The sequence below is a fragment of the Vidua chalybeata genome, chromosome 10, assembly GCF_026979565.1.
Source record: "Vidua chalybeata isolate OUT-0048 chromosome 10, bVidCha1 merged haplotype, whole genome shotgun sequence".
NCBI lineage: Eukaryota > Metazoa > Chordata > Aves > Passeriformes > Viduidae > Vidua > Vidua chalybeata.
Genome location: NC_071539.1, coordinates 16,634,795 through 16,651,033, shown reverse-complemented (window position 1 = coordinate 16,651,033; position 16,239 = coordinate 16,634,795). Strand labels below are relative to the sequence as shown.

The following is a 16,239-nucleotide window of genomic DNA, read 5'->3' as shown; positions in this document are numbered from 1 at the left end:
ATAATGAGATCCATTATTATATCTATATTACTGAAAGAAACAGTCAGAAATCTGGCACACAGACAGTGTGAAATCAGAACAAAAACAAACCTAATCAACCTTCAGAGTAACTGCTCAAGTCCAAAAAAAGCAAACCAGCAGACTGTGTAGAAAAGCAAGGTTATGGAGGAGGCCAGTCTGCTCGTTTCTGTGTGCCTATGGCTGTGCTGACTCGTGGTGTGTTTACAGACTGACTAGGAGAGAGTGAATTCAATAATGCATTCGGCAAGCAGCATAAATATTTTTGCTGCTCAGCCAGCTGGATGTTAACTAACCTATTAATATTTAGTTGATGAATATTCACCCATACAGATGCTTTCATTGGTCTAAGTGCTCCAGCATAAGTGGATAGCTCTTCTCCATGCCCTATTGAATTCTGAAATATCTGAGGAAAATCAGCATTGAAGGTGACAATGAGAAAGCATGAGTGAGAGTGGAAGAATCCATTTCAGCATGTTGCTGGTATGTGGAGTAATGTGCCAGCTGTCCTCAAGTTTTCAATGTGTGCCAAATGATTTTAAGGTCATGCTGGCGATAGGCATCTTCTTCCTTTCAAGCTGTGGCCCAACCAGTGGCCAGTGGTGATACTAGAAATCCACACAGAAAATAGAGAAGTCAGTGTAAAACAAACACAGACAAAGCAGCTGTATAAATGAAGCATGACAAAATAAATTTCAGAAGACACAGGTAAAATATGTGCTTCAGAGACAAACTTGCTAAACCACAACTGCATGAGGCATAGGTCCTTCCTTTTTTCTAGAAAACATGGAATTGAATAGGAGGAATTCTTCAAACCTCATTTAAAAACAACCTAAAAATTCCTTAAATTGTAATGAAGCACGGTATTGTAATTACTTGTTATTCATGGTAAAGCAGCACTGTCAATGTGAAAAGTGAGACTGTTATTTTACCAAATCTGTCTGGGGAGTCCAAGTATTTTCAGTGTTTGCCCACTAAATACAAAAAGCAGGTGCAGGGTGGGGAAGAAGGTTTATGAAATATGAGGAGAATGAGCACATTTATCTGAGCAGAGCCATAGACTGAGAGGTGCTTCCTCAGCCATATAAAGGAAATGTAAGGATAAAAATATTTCTTGGGCAGAAACAGGCAGATCCTTTTTTCAGGATAAGACAGTTTCCTCCAGACCAGCTGAACTCTGGGGTAGCACATGGGTGTCAGCACGGCTTCAATATAAAAACCTTCATCCAGGCCTCCTGAACTGCATGGTCACCTCGTGTCAGTGTGTACAATAGTGACCTGTGCTGGAAATCAATGGGAAGCCTTCTCAGAAATAACTCCATATAAAACAGCAGAAGGAAAATCAAACAACTGTGTCATTTTTGTGAAGTTCTTCTCTGACATGGAGCTTTCTCTCAAGGCAAACGTTGCTTCTGTTATCACCTTGATTCTGGGCAACTGGCTTTGCCACTGCTGACGTTTTGATTTGTCTCTTCTTCCTACTTTATGTCTCTCAATTCATTGCCACTGACGTGAGATTCCCAAGTATTTTTCGTGTCATTCCAAATCCCCAAGTGTGACAGTATCCTCACCCCTTTTACATACCTCCTCCTTAATTTTCTGGCATTTCACGCTTTCCTTCAGTACAGCCAGTCTTTGGGCTCTCATGTCCCTCAGCTCTGGGATGGAGAGGTGAAACCAGAATCCTCTGTAACTCCCTTAAGCACTGCTGTATTGCATGAGGAGTAGAAAAGGTGCTGGGGAGCAGGGGAGTGGGGAAACAGGAATGCTTCTTTTGTATTCTTCCTATCTGCTGTTTTATGCTCTATCCTTCGGAGATGCTAGAGCCAAGAGGCCAGAACATGGCACAAGTCCTACCTGAATCCCTCTTCTGATCTCAACCTCTGCTCATGATTCAGCCATATGTCCAAGACTTTAACTCGTTAGCAAGGCTGGAGTCTCCATTTCAAGGGAATCCTGGATCCACGGTGTTTCAGCTTGCTGCAGCAGTACCCTGCTCCTGCTCACAGGTGTCTCTGCTCTCTCCTTTCCAGAGTCTAAATCCAGTTGCCGGTTGGGCCGGTCCGCGTCCACGTCAGGAGTGCCTCCTCCGTCGGTGGCGCCGCTCAGGCAGCCCGGCGACCTCCAGCCGAGCCAGGTACCATCGTTAGCCAATCGGGAATGACTCCATGTGCTGCAACATGCCAAATGTTCCCACCTCTCTGTCTGTCATTTGTTCCAGTAAATGAGTTTTTTGGTTTATGTCTTTGTTTTCTGTGCGTGCATCTGTGAGTGCGCATCTCTCATTGGCAATGAAATTCCACTGGCCACAGCCAGCAGAATTTTCTTTGCTCTTAATTCCTTGTATCTTTTTCTGTCTTCATTCTGTAATATAAATGTAGTAAAACTGTACAGTATGAACTGGCTGGGTTTTTTATTTTTTCATGCTTTCTGTACTTTTTTACTGTCTTAAAATTTATCAAACTTTGATAAATTTAATCTATGTTTTTATGTAAATTTCTTTTAAATGTCTTGTCTAGAGCACTTACACCAATGTTTTCAATGACTTGTACATACTTGACTTCTGCCCAGTTGTACTTTAATATTTGTGCCAGTCTCACATCTGGTTGGAGCTTAATGCATGATTGTATTACACTGTGATTTATCACTGTCCTGAAAACTGCTCTTACAGCAAGTGATTTTGTTTAGTTGAGGCAGCTAGACTCTCTTCAGCTATAGACCATATAATGCTTACAGGACTATTAAATAGTCCACTGTAGTTATATTTATTGTACATTGTTAGGAATAAAAAAAACCAAAAAAAAAAAAAAAAACCCTAATCAAAGGAGCAACATCTCCTTTTATCTTAAACAGAGATACTTTTTTTGTCATCATCAGAAACAAAACTGCCACATAGGAAAAAATGAAAGTGTTTGGGTTTGGCAAATTTCTCCAATAGTGAGAAAATGGAAAAGAAATAAAGACATGGGAAACCTATACTTACCTTTATTTTATATGCTAATACTGATATTGTAACATTTTGTTGCACAGACCTGTATTATTAATTTGACAGAACTAGCTGAGAGTAGCAATTGAAAGAAGAGGTTTTGCTTAAACATCGTGTGAATGGCTTCTGTCAAAGCACTGTGGCACCGCATCACTGGTGTGTATGTGCGGGGTGTATGTGCACAAGGAGACAGGAGCACAGATGGATTTAGGTGCACATGCATATGTGTGTGCACACAGGCACCCTTATTTTGAGAATTTTTGTCTGGCTTTCAGGGAGTTAGTCCCCAAAATACTATTGAATGTCACTGAGATTTGAGTGGAAATCTCCCTGAGGACTGCTTTGCAATAATCACATATTTGTGTTTGCATCTTGGTGAGTTGCTTCAATAATGTCTAGACCAAAGCAAAGACCACAAGAGTAAGGTTGATTTACTCACTCCAGACAGCCAGCAACTTGTTAGGAAGGTTATATTTGGATAGCCAAGCTCTGTAACCTGTATGAACTGATATGATTGTATTACTTCTGAGTGCTGCCACACATGAAGACTGAGAGAACCCTGCACATTTCTAAAGCATATTTTACATAAGCAAATCAAATCTATAATAGAGATTCAAAACGACGGCCCATTTAAATAACACATCAAGTGTTCCTTCATCTAAGGAAGAAATTAGGGTAATTGTACTTCCAAAGGTTTTCAGTGTCCCAGTGTTCATGTAGTATATATTTTTGATTAAATGGGTTTCACAGCACTCCTGATGCTTTGCTGTTTACTCAGTGGCAAAGGCACCTTGGGTGTTTTGAAGGGATTTTAGCCTGTCAGTTTATACTAAGAACTAAACAATAAGCCTTGAAAGCAGACGCTGATGTGATAGAAGAGATAATGAGTCTCTTAGAAGCTGCAGCCAGGGTTCACTGAAACTGTGGAGGGAAAAATCCACCTCAATTCATACAGAAGAAAGGAACAAAGATGATAAGAAGAATTTTCAAGTGACTGTAGGAGGGTGATCTTGTTAATTGAATAATGTATGGTACGGTCATGACTTCATGAAAAACAAGAAAAACTAGTACAAGCTTTCTCTCCCTAAATCTTCCCTTCCAGCTGACAATCTCTTACTGTCCCTCTATTATGTTGCCATTTACTATGATAGCATAACTTTTAAAGGTGTGGATTTGACCCTGATTTCAGAGGAATGACAAGTCCTATCTCCATGGCAGATACAAACATTGATTGTTCTTTCAACACCTATTCTATCTTAATGTGCTTGATGGGTGAAATGTGTCTCCAGCAGCTGGGCTGTTAGCCCATTCTCAATCTGCTGGATTGTGGCATACAGGGTAACTATTTTTGTGTGCTGTGGCTATTGACTGTATTGATACTACTTTCCTTAACAATATCATAATGAGCAAATTAGACTTTCCAAAAGATTAAAATGTATTGTATTATTCCTCTCTTTGTTGATCAGATGGGCACAGCTAATATTCAAACAGGAATATAAGATCTGGGAAAGGGCAGATTACTGTTAATTGGTTTTCTCAAATCTTCATGGATCCCAGACTTGTGGTTTTCAAAATGCTTAATTTGGAAAAAAAAGACAAATTTGCAACTGAGTTCTCAAAACCCATAATTTTTAATACAATTGTTCAAAGAAGTGGTGACCATGCTTATTAATTTAAAATAGATCTGATCTAAGGAAACCCATATTATAATTCCAATCATATATTAGGTAATTATGTAACTATTGTCATTTGACTCCCCTATGCCTTATTTTCTCATTTCTTGTTTGCTTATTGATGTAGGAATTGTGAGGATTAACCAGTTAGTGTTCACAGAATACATCTATGGTATATTGATGGGAAGCAGTAGAGGGGTCACCTAAAATAAGAAGAAAGGGCTTATGAGCAGAGATTAATTATGTGGCTGGTCTCTGATGGAGAACACTAAAAATTCTGTAGTGTAGGGGCAGCCAGCATTTACCAAAATGCTGAGCCAGACTGAGAGCCTGCCTTCTGTCCTTAGTTCTGGGAAAATGGTGAGGGCATTTGGAAGGTGTTGGTTGCATGAAGCAACCTTGGATGAAGTCTCAAATTATCTCAATTTAAACTGAAAGATAAATGTAAGTTTATCCTGGAACTGAAGTTATTGATTGTGAAAGGACAAAGTTTAAGAAATTAAGGAAGTAGCAGAGGAAGTCAGATGGGGAGCTTAGAACTGTAATAATGGCAGAAGCATAGAATATTTTTGAGCAACAAAAGTGCCACATACTGTATTTCCTAAATGCATATCTAAATAAAAATATCCTACAGAGAGGGGTGTAAGTAGCAGAGAAGTATTCTAGATAGGATGAATTGTCTTGTAAAGAAAGGAAAGAAGGAAATGTTAAACATGCAGAAGCAGGCTATCCTCAAGTTTGCCAAAAGACAAACCAGCAGGGAAGATGACCAGACTGTCTAAACAAGGTTTTTGCTGGGACTCAGGAAAAGAGAGAGTATGTGAAAGTTGGAAGAAAGGACAGGCAACTCAGGAGGACAAGGGTGTCATGAGGTTATGGAGGGAGAAAATTAGAAGGGCCAAATCCTGACCAGCACTTAATCTGTCTCCTGTCATAAAAGACAATAAAAAATGTTTCTATAGATACATTGGCAGGAAAAGGAAGTCTAAGGAGAATCTCCATCCTCTTTTTGGGTGGTCGAGAGAACATAATGACATGTGCTTATATTAGAAAAAAGTTTCTTCACAGAAAGAGTTGTCAAGCAACAGAACAGGCTGCCCTGGCAAGTGGAAGAGTCCATTCTAGCATCCTTGGAGATATTTAAAAGACATGGAGATGTGGCACCTGGAGACATGGTTTAGTAGAGGGCTTTTCAGTGCTGGGTTAAAGGCATTTTTCAACCTAAGTGATTCTCATTCTCATTCATTCTATAGAGGTATGACATTGTTCACAGAAAGTTATAGGGAATGGAGAAATGTTATAGAAAGTAAAACAAGTTATATCTTCGAGAAAAGAAGTGTGTGAATAATATTAGAGATAGTAAAAGTCCATCTGTATTTGGCCTTTATATGGAAATGAAAACAAGTAACTGTCTTTTGTAGCCATCTAAGTGGACAGAGAACAGCAGAATTTAACCACTTTGTTAGGCTTATGAAGTACAATAAACAAGGTCCCCAGTTGCCCCAGTAAATAACTCCTCACCCATTTTGCTGGAACCTCTGTGCCGGGGCCTGAGATTTCTGTAGCTGGCATGGTCAGGGGTTTCACCCTGCAGTGGAAAATGCTGTCCTGCCACGGTACAACCACAGTGAGCAAAGCTGTTCACTTGTGTAAAGCAAGCAGGATTTGGAGTCACAGGTATCACTGCTATGCAATGATGTTTCCCTGCCATCCTATGGTTCTCCACATCTTCACCTCAGGGTAACAAAGGATTACATTCCATCGATGAGCTCAGATATCCCCGTGGCACACAGGCTATGTGTGCACTGAGCATGTCTGTCACAAAAGAAGAAAACGTTTCAAGCAGGCTATGGAAGTCCCTCTGCTGGAGAGCAGAACATCTTGCATCCAGAGTTTCAATGTACATAAAATCTTCTCTATCACTGCCATGCCTCTCTGAAAGTCTTCAGCACAGAAAAATCCCACTCATTTCCATTTTAAGAAAAAAAGAGATCATATAAACACCTTGGGATTTTTTTTCTGCTAATGAAACTCCGCAAAGTGAGGTTTGTTTTCATTAATTTGTAGACAGCGATTGGAAAATCCCATCTACTAGGCTGCACAGCAGCACAGCAGTGCATGTTTTTAAGATAGAAGGTCTGAGGAAAACCACACTCTTTGAAAACAAAACTACTGATTGCTAGAGTTTCATATTTTAGCTTTCCTGCAAAGCAGAACCTATTTTCAGATAGATTTCCACAAAAGTTGTGTTCCTTATCTGCAAATGTGCAGCCTCTCTTCATGCTGCCTATTAGTTTCTTGCTTTTCAGTGGCCAGACAGCACTGTCCTTTCCTGTTGCCTCCTCAAGGTATGTTATCTTAATTCTGAGGGTTTGTATGCCTCTTAAGGTTTGGTGTATTTTTGTGGGGGACCAGGCAGTGATATCTCGCTCCAATTTAAACAAGGAAAGACCATTTAAACTTTACAGAGATGATCAAAGTAAAATTCAGAAGCCATGCTGAGATTAGAAGGAATTACTCAGAGGAGGGAATGAAAATACATCGATGGCTATGAATTAAGGAGTCTCAATGTGCATTGAAGGAATGAAGAAAAAGCTAGAAAATATATCAGCATCAACACTGAAACTTTTTTTTTGCTTATTTCAGAAAAATTGCAGTTCATTTCATTACTTGCCTGGTGTCTGCCTGAGTTCTCTTCAAGCTGAGGCAGCATTTTATTTTCCCCACATGACCACATTGGTAAACACGCCAGAAGGCACAAGATGGACAAAGTAACCATTACCCTCCAGAATTCAGGACAGCTCTCACTTATTTCATGATTTGTATGAATATAATATAGCAAAGGGGAAAGACTCCCAGGAGTGGACTTGACCCTTGTCTTGCGCCAAATGAAGTGAATCCATCAATAGTTTGTATGAGAATGTGCCTTTGATAGACAAGAATTTTACATACAAGTTGGCTCCTTAAATTCATATCTAGGTAGAAAAATTTAAAAGACTTGTAGAATAACCAAGTGCTGAGGGAGGCTGGTGCCTGGGGCTGGCAGGCCGAGGAAGCTGGAGTACAGACATGGAAATCCAAGGTTCACAGAGCTAGGAAACAGAGACCAGGAGTGTTCCAGCACAGTTTTCCAACATAGCAATGTAGAGAAGTAAGAAGAAGATCTTCTATTTTGAGTAGGCAGCTATGGGGGGTTGTCTTTGTGTTCATGTCCCCTTGGCCTGGGACAGGGGTAGTGCACCAGAGTGGGTGAGCAAGGACAGGAGAGAAACCCCTTGGGATTGCTTGCGTCTGTGCCAGAGGCAGCCTGGGTGAAAATGCAATTTAGCAGCTGTTCAAAATGGACAGTTTGGCTAATCCAAAAGGATTAGGAAAAGCTTTATTTACCCCAGAGCTGGGGAGGCAAAGCAGGGTGCTGCTGAGGTTGGACCCCCATCCCACTGAAGGCAGGTGGGCTCAGCTCTGGGCTGAGGGGGAGCAGAGCCCAGCACACCCCGTTTGGCTGGCCCATCCCACATTCCTTGTCCCACATCCTGCATCTGCAGGGGAAGCAGAGGCTTTGCTGGGGCTGCTCCACCTGCTCCTGCCCTGCCCCAGAGGGAGGAAAGGAGAGAAGGAGAAAAGGAGAAGGCTTGTTCCAGCCTCAGCTGTTAAATCCCTACTCCTCCACACAACAATTAAGATAATATTTTATTTAAGACTCAGTATTTAGATGGTAACTGAAATGCAACCAAAATGCACATATTGTATTGTGGAAAAAAAAAATCTAGCATTACATGTGATGTGAGATGTGAGATCTTCAGGGCAACTATTTTTTAATTTTGTACTCCAGCTGAAAAATCCCAAACACCTATTCTAATTCTTCCATTTTAAAACAAAATCATGATGGAAAGGAAGTACCACAAAGAAGCTGAGACATATTTTAGCTGCTTTTCATATACATGAGTAGAGCAATTCCTTGCTGTTTAAGTGCAGTAAAAGCTCATTGTAAAAAATACACAAAACTTTAATAATTTGGAATTGAATTTTGAAAAGTACTGAGTACTCTTCAGCAGCACAGATACATATTTGTCTCATGCCTAAGTTCCCTCTGTATTGGGTCAGTTAAAAATCACAAGCCCAGCTTGCAATGTCTCTAGCTTTAGTTGTGAATACATAACATATTATAGTCTTTGTACGCCTTGTAAACATTGTGGTCACCCTGTAATTAATGAATGCTGGGAATGTAAATTGTTACCATTATGGCTATAATTATTTTTGAAGGCACCTAGACACAGTACTTCCCCAATGAATTGACATTATCATGCTTTAGTTGGCAAATGTGCATCTGAAAGTGAATACTCTGTGAGCATAAACAAAGCATCTGTGCTCTTCTGTTATTCTCAGCTTAAAGTTGCCATATTTTCCTGGCAGTAGTGTACAAGAGTTCAAGGAGTCAGCAAATACCCTGCAGTTGTGGGGCACAGTAGCAGAGCTGGGTTCCTGATTCTGTAGTTAATAAATGCTGCTGCTGAGAAATGAGCACCTATAAATCAAGATCCACTGTTCCGTATCTGATCACAGCAGTCTTTCTTTTAGCTTCCATTTTATGAAAGAAATACAGTCATTGCAGGTAGATGGAGAACTCTGTGGACTGAAGTAGTCTTTCATCCAGTTTGATTACTAGGGAAATATTAGTAAAAAAATAATTTTTTCTAGCAAGAGAATTGGTGTGTGCTATACAGCACAGACCCATGTCAGCTCTCAGTACTGTCAATCTGTGCTACAGCACTCCTTGATGAATCTCAACCTAGAACTAGCATCAGACTCTAGTGATTCTGCTATTTTGGCTCTTATCATGCACAAGGATTTGCAAAGAAAGAATCAACTTCTGTCATCCTTGCTCTCTGGACCAAAGGGAAAAATGATCCCCATGAGCTGCTGGTTAAAGATCTCAGGGGACATACAGTCCCAGATTTCTATTCAAAGGGAATATCTAACTACTGTGCTAAATGCCACTCTTATAATTTTCTCTGTCCCTCTCTTCTCCTCTAATTTTCAAAAGTTCTGAAAGTCTAGTGTGTATTTTGGACATAGAATAGCAAGACATATTAAACAGTTCATGGGACAGTGGTAATCTTTTTCCTCCCCCTGTGTGTACATGCCAAGTGTTCCTCTTAAGCCAATGCAATGCCTTTGAGATGTCTGTTTCTGTGCTCCTGGAGGTTATGGTTGCTCCTTTTTGATACTTGATCTTTTTCTTCATCCAAAGTATGTATCCATAGTGTGGGAACAGTCCCATGCTGCTTGCTCTGTAATCAGAGCCCCATGGGGCTTTGGTCTGGACTTTCTATACACTATTTATTACTTTGGATGGTAGCTTCTATTTTTGCCTGAGAAGATATTCACTTAAAGGGACTTAATTACTCCTTATGTTTAGCCATCACATTTAATAAGGCTTGGAATTGTCCCTGGATACAAAATCTGCTTAATGTTGGCCACTAGGATCTACCACAATATTGGCTGTGGTGGTGTCCAAGAGTCACAGTTATTTGTTGGTAGACAATATGCATGGAACAAAGGCTGTTCCTGGCCCAAGGATTCATAAGCTCAGGGTAATAGATGAGAAAGTAAGAGGTTGCAGATGGAAGCATATTGGTAAGGGTATGACTGTCAATCAAGGAATTGCTTAAGGTTTTGCTTTTGTGAAATTAGAAAGTGCAAAAAAAAACCTATTTGGGGTGCAAGTTACTTTATCTGTGACAGTGATTTTACGTAGTTTATGTGTCACTGACACAATGAAATGCATTTGCATGTCTAAAAGTGGAAAACCAGGTATATTTTACTCGGAACTGTTTAAAAAATATGTCTCTCTCTCAAATGGCCCTGTCATGGAGAAATCTTTAGTGTCTGGTGTAGGCAAAAAAAAAAGGAGTGTAGGTGTAGACTGAATCTTCTGGACGCTGGTTCTGCAAATGTCAGGGAGAAAGGAAGTCCTCTGGGTCCTACCTGAGAGGATGGACAGGCATGGAAGAGCTCACAATGGGGTACAGAGAGAAGCCCGTGGCACAGGCACTTCACTGATGGGACAGGGGCCAATTTTACCTTGAGATGATGTCTAGATTTGACCAGTGTGTGTAGCCTGAGCACATTTAGAAACCTGAATACAAAGCCATAGGATATTCCTTTCTTGTTCAGACAGAATGTTCATGAGAGTCAGGGATCTGTCACCCTGACTGCTGCCACCTAGAAAGAAGTGCCAGGGCATGAGGCATGAACTGTGTCCAGCAGTGTCACACAGCCCTCTGGGGACTTTGCACTGCTAAGAATCTGTCGGATTTTGGATTTATGATTTGTGCCTTTCTAAAGTGCAGCAGAACCCTGTGCCCACAAGAGGGAGCGGTTGGATTACTTTAGACAGTTCCGGGTCTTTCTTGCAAAGACAAATCTCTTGCACACATGAAAGCAAAATTCTGCTGTCGACAGTCCAGCCAAATATGCTGTCAGCGTTTTGGATGAGAGCAACGAGAATGTTAATGCTTTGGGGAAGGCTCCACATTGCATTGTGTTGAGTTTTAGCTTGAATTTGGTCTTACCTAATCAGTGCATGAGTCCAGAGCAGTGCAAATGGTTTCTGAATATGCAAATTGGAAATAGAGAATGCTTATTTAGAAAGTAAAATTTAAAATAAAAAATGAAAGAAAATTCAAACCTTGAAGTAGATGGAATTGTCACATCCATTATCCCTCACCTCCAAGGCACACCTGACTGATTGGCATAAGAAGCAAATGTGTCAAATCTGCCTTTTGCTGGCAGACAAGCCTGCTATTGCTGTCCCAACATCTTTTCTTCATCACTCAGCTGGGTTGGTCATGCAGCAGAAGCAGGCCAGTGCATTGCTTTGCCAGGACTCTGGTTTAAGTGTGGTCCCACACTGCTGGAGCAGCCTCTGTCCCATGGCTGGGGGGACAGCAGGCACAGGCGGATCTGAGCATTCACTGCTGTCAGGGTAGGTGCTAAAGCCCAGCATGGCTTTGGTGACTCTCCCTTTCCATACGGGTCATAGCATGGGGTTTATGCATAAAATAAGTGTGTCACAGGGAGGAAGCAATGGGTGAAAGCAGGTCAGCTGTAGAAAAAGTAATCCCACAGCAAGAGGGTGTTAGATGTGAGAACAGAGTCACTGGTCTGAGCACCACACCTCGAGTCTGTCATCCTGCCTCGCCATCAAGTGCCTGCATGGCTGCCACTATTTCAGGTGTGATGGAAGAGAGGAGAAGAAAGAGTATTCCATTCCTTTACCCTGATATCTTATTCTTGCACGAACTTTGTAAGCTTGTCAACAGAAAACAGAAAGAGGTGAGCTCCGTGGCAGAAATTGTTGAAACCTTTCAAATGCAATGATATTCTGACAAAGGATGAAATAACATGGCATTTATGAAGTTTTCACTTTCACGCTCAACATTTTTTTACTGTCCTTATCTAGTTGTTTCTCAGATTGGGAGTTACAGTTTCTTGAACAGGCACAGGACAGACATGAGAAGACCTCACCTGTGTGGTCAGAGGTTTCAGGGGGTTGCTATGTTGTGCCTGGTTTTGATGGAGTTGAGATGGTGTGTTTCAACGCTTTGAAAAACAGTCAGCTCAACAGAGACATTTATGGGGACAGATGTTGCAGCCAAGTCAGCACAATGAAGGTGGTTGTTCCCTGGAATTTGAGGTAACATCTGGAGCCCCTGGAATCTGAGGTACCCTCCAGAACACCTGGAAATTGATAACTGTGTGTCTCTGGAGTCTGAATGCTTGAATGTGGGGGCAACAGCCAAGCGTGGCCTCTGCACCCTTTCTTTTGAGAGTCAGATTTGAGCATGGGTGTACAGGTTGGGATCCACAGGAACTAGTAACCAATATTTCCAGTAAGACACTCGTGCAGGTCAGTGACAGAGAGATACAGCCCTGAAAGTCTTATGCCACCACAGATCGGCTGTGCCTGAGCTGTGATTCTTGCAGCTCGCCGAATCAGTGAGACCACTGAGTGTACTGCCTACTAAAGAGACTGAAAATTATCTGGAGGTTCTTCATCTCATTTTTAGCTGCTCTTACAGCACTGTACGTGGTTCTATTAAAAATAGGTAACAACTAATGTTAAACAAATATATAATGTCGTTTGTGTGAAATAATTTCAGTCCAAACATCAATAAATTGCCTATAAAATTATTTAATTTGGTAGCATTGGTAGCATTCCTTCCTCTTCAGGGAATCTCTCTTTAAGGCATATGTAATAAATTTACTTGTTCTCTTCTAAAACTTGTAAATTCACTTCAAAACTTGTTCTGAGACTTTTGTATGCAAACAATTAGTTTTGCCACAGTCCCAGAACAATGGCACTTGCTAAGTTTATTTCAAATGGTCTTGCAACCACTCTTGAAGACATCGTGCCTTGGTTAAAAATTTATTTAAAAAAAACCCAGAAGCATGCAATTTCCTTTTTCCCCACTCCCTTTTCTGTGTGTATTTATGTTTAACTCAGGGCAAGAATTTTGTAATATTCTTAAAGGAAAAGATAGAAATAAAAAAGGCATGAATTCATGAAAGCATGGGTTTATATATAGGCATTCTCTGTAAATGAACCAAACATTCTGTATCCTAGGTAGAACAACCTTATTTGTCTGCTCATACGCATTTCAGTTTCCTCCACATGCTCCCACTTGTCCTCCTTTTTTGAGCTGAGTGTATTGTACCATGTTTCTGTTGGAACTGCGTGTGCCTGATGCATAAAACGCGACACAGCAGCCAGGTTGTCCCCACCGTCTGCCTTGAGTCACAACCATCCAGGCTTTGTTCTCATGGCTGTCACCACCCCACCAGACCCTCTCGGTGTTTGTGTAGCCTTATACAGTATATTGCACTGACTGTACCTGGATAGTATCTCGTCTGTATACTGTATGCACATAAATATGTATATTCACTCACGTATGTATGTATAGGACGTTTCTCTATCTCTGTATATGTACGTGTGTTTGTTCATAGTCTTTCACTAGAAATGTGTGGCTATTCATATACATTATGTGTATGCCAATTAAAAAAAAAAAAGTATGAATGCCAGCACCCACTTTTGATAACCTACTTTTATTCTCATTTTGTCTTGTTAAAACAATGAAAATAAAAACACCATGTATTTTAAATGAGAACTTTAAAAGATTATTCTTTTTACTAATTGTTAAGGTTTCCAGTTTTTCAGGTCCAAAATGGGAAATATATTGGTGTTTCTCCTGACAGTTTTCTGTAGGTGAAAAATATCTGGAAACAGCTCAGTCTGTGTAGTTTTGGCTATCTGTATCTTATGCAGATCTAGTGCTCCAAGGTTTAGAAATGCCCTAAACCAGCTGGACTCTTGTGCTGCAATCCCAGCTCTATTCACATGAGGGAATTGCTATCAGTCTAGGGGTGACTTGCATCCACAACACCTCACATGTATAGATACTGGATATAGAAGGGCCTTAGGCTGGAAAGAAAGATTCTCCAGTTCAGGTGAACGTTAGGAATGGATAAAAATACCCAATTTTATAAGTGGATTTTACGGGAGCATTGCAGACTATTTGTCAGACCTCTTACCCTTTGCAGTTCACAGTAACATATAAGTGCCAATTGATTAAGCATTTATTAAAACAGCTAACTCTCATTTATTAGCCCTTTGTAAAATGAATCACCACACAACTATATGTAGGTTCAGTTGTCTCGCCTTGAGGCAGCAAAGCACTGGCTCATCTTAAATAGCAAAATATTTCTGTTAGTCAGGTGAAAGGCTGATACACTTTTTCCAGTTGAGCATGTGTTTAGGTTATCTATTGAATTGAAGCTCAAATGATAATCATCTGTGTTTCTCTATGAGACCTATGAGTGATAAATTTTCTCCCTTTACAGTTAATTTTATCATTGTACTAGCTTGTCCAACTGGACCAGCCTCAGTGTGCAATAAGTTGCTGCAGCAGTGTGGCAGCAGCTACTCAGAACAATCTCAGAAAAAAAGATCTTTTGCAGGAAATACTGAAAACCTTGTAGGGTGATGTATACACTGTAAGGAAGACCCTTCACCCCAACTAAAATTGCAAAATAGAAAATCCTTTTCATTTTTAATTCAAAGTTACAATGTTAAATTCTGACATCACACACATCAACAACAAATTCCCGTTTTACTCCTAAGCTATAATTAGAATGTCCAAGGAATGCTTTTCCTCAACAAAACATAGGCTGGAGAAAGGACATATTCCACTAATTGAGATAGGAGTTTATGGGCCAGTGGCCTGATCTTAAAGCTTTACAAGTCAGTGGCACTTGGATTTGCTTGGCCCTTCTCTTTTTTTACAGTCTGGAAAAGCACATTTGCTATCTGGTGTTTCTGATCAGAGTTGTATCATTCACAATAGGAAAAATAAAAATGAGAAAAGACAACAGCAATATTCACTTTTAAAATTAACATCGGTCAGATCATGGTTCTTGGCACTAAATTTTAAGACACAATCAGAGAAAAGCAGCATTTTTTATTGCTTGAGTTTGTTTATGTTACAGGTAATATGTGTCTATAGGTTAACAAGAAGCTCAATATATTCTTTGTCCTACACTGTCATTAGCCATTCCTTTTAAGCTGGATATTTAAATTTCCTTCCTGCTCTAGAGATCTAAAATTGAGCACAGCCATGCTGCTGGCATAGGCTAAGCCGAGTTTGCCAAGTCACTCCATGGCTGAGGAGCTGCTGCTCCTGGTTTATTGTGTTAGTGCTGATTCACACACTGTCAGCACCATCCCTTCAGAGATTCCTTTTAAACAGAAAACAGAAGCAAGGTACAGGGAATCTCTGAACCCAATGAATCCCATTTTCTAAAGTACACTGTTACCAGGCTGAGTCTCTTGCTGTATCTCAGCCATTCTGTGTGCCAGGAAATCATTAGATTTGGGTACTGTATAGTTTAGCCATTCCTGCTATAAATCAAACTGCATGATGTTGCTGCGAGGTAACATCAGATGTGGTATTTCATACTGAGGCAGGCTCTTACATATTTGTGTTCTTCAGAAACTCTCAGTATGGTTTATAACTTTAGCAACTGTTGTTTAACTTCAAATTGGAGTTAGAAATAAATTATTAATGAAGATATCTGTCTTTTAATAATGTTTTTATACATTTTTAAAAGGAAGTTGTGACCACCTGCAAGAGTATAATCATCTCTGAACATTTGGTGTTGGTTTTTAGTCATGTTTTCCTGAACATTTTTCCCTCCATACAATCAGTATAATATTTGAGAAATGGCATTTACTCTAAGAAAATGATCCTTGACTCAGTTTCACTATCAAAAATGGAGAAATGTAAGAGCATATTTCAAAATTTCTTGTAAGTAAAGCAACTATAAAGTAAAGCAGCTTTCAGTTCTGAGGCATTTTTCCCTCCGTACATTATTTTGCTAATTTTACATTTCTTTAATTTTAAAATTCTTTTTTGGCCATTTTCTTGAAAGTGCTAGAGAAATATAAGGACTTAGGAGCTTTGCTGGTAAACTGGTGTGGTGAAGTTCTTCACCTGTTGCAGC

At 40.2% G+C, this 16,239-nt stretch overlaps 1 protein-coding gene across 1 annotated transcript in view; it reads left to right on the top strand.

Moving 5' to 3' along the window:
• NYAP2 (neuronal tyrosine-phosphorylated phosphoinositide-3-kinase adaptor 2) overlaps nucleotides 1–16,239 on the top strand; it is a 123,775-nt gene that overhangs the window by 97,567 nt on the left and 9,969 nt on the right. The window contains exon 5 of the mRNA XM_053952000.1: nucleotides 2,052–2,155. Within this exon, the coding sequence (XP_053807975.1) occupies nucleotides 2,052–2,155 (104 nt within the window). The remainder of the gene's footprint in view (nucleotides 1–2,051; nucleotides 2,156–16,239) is intronic.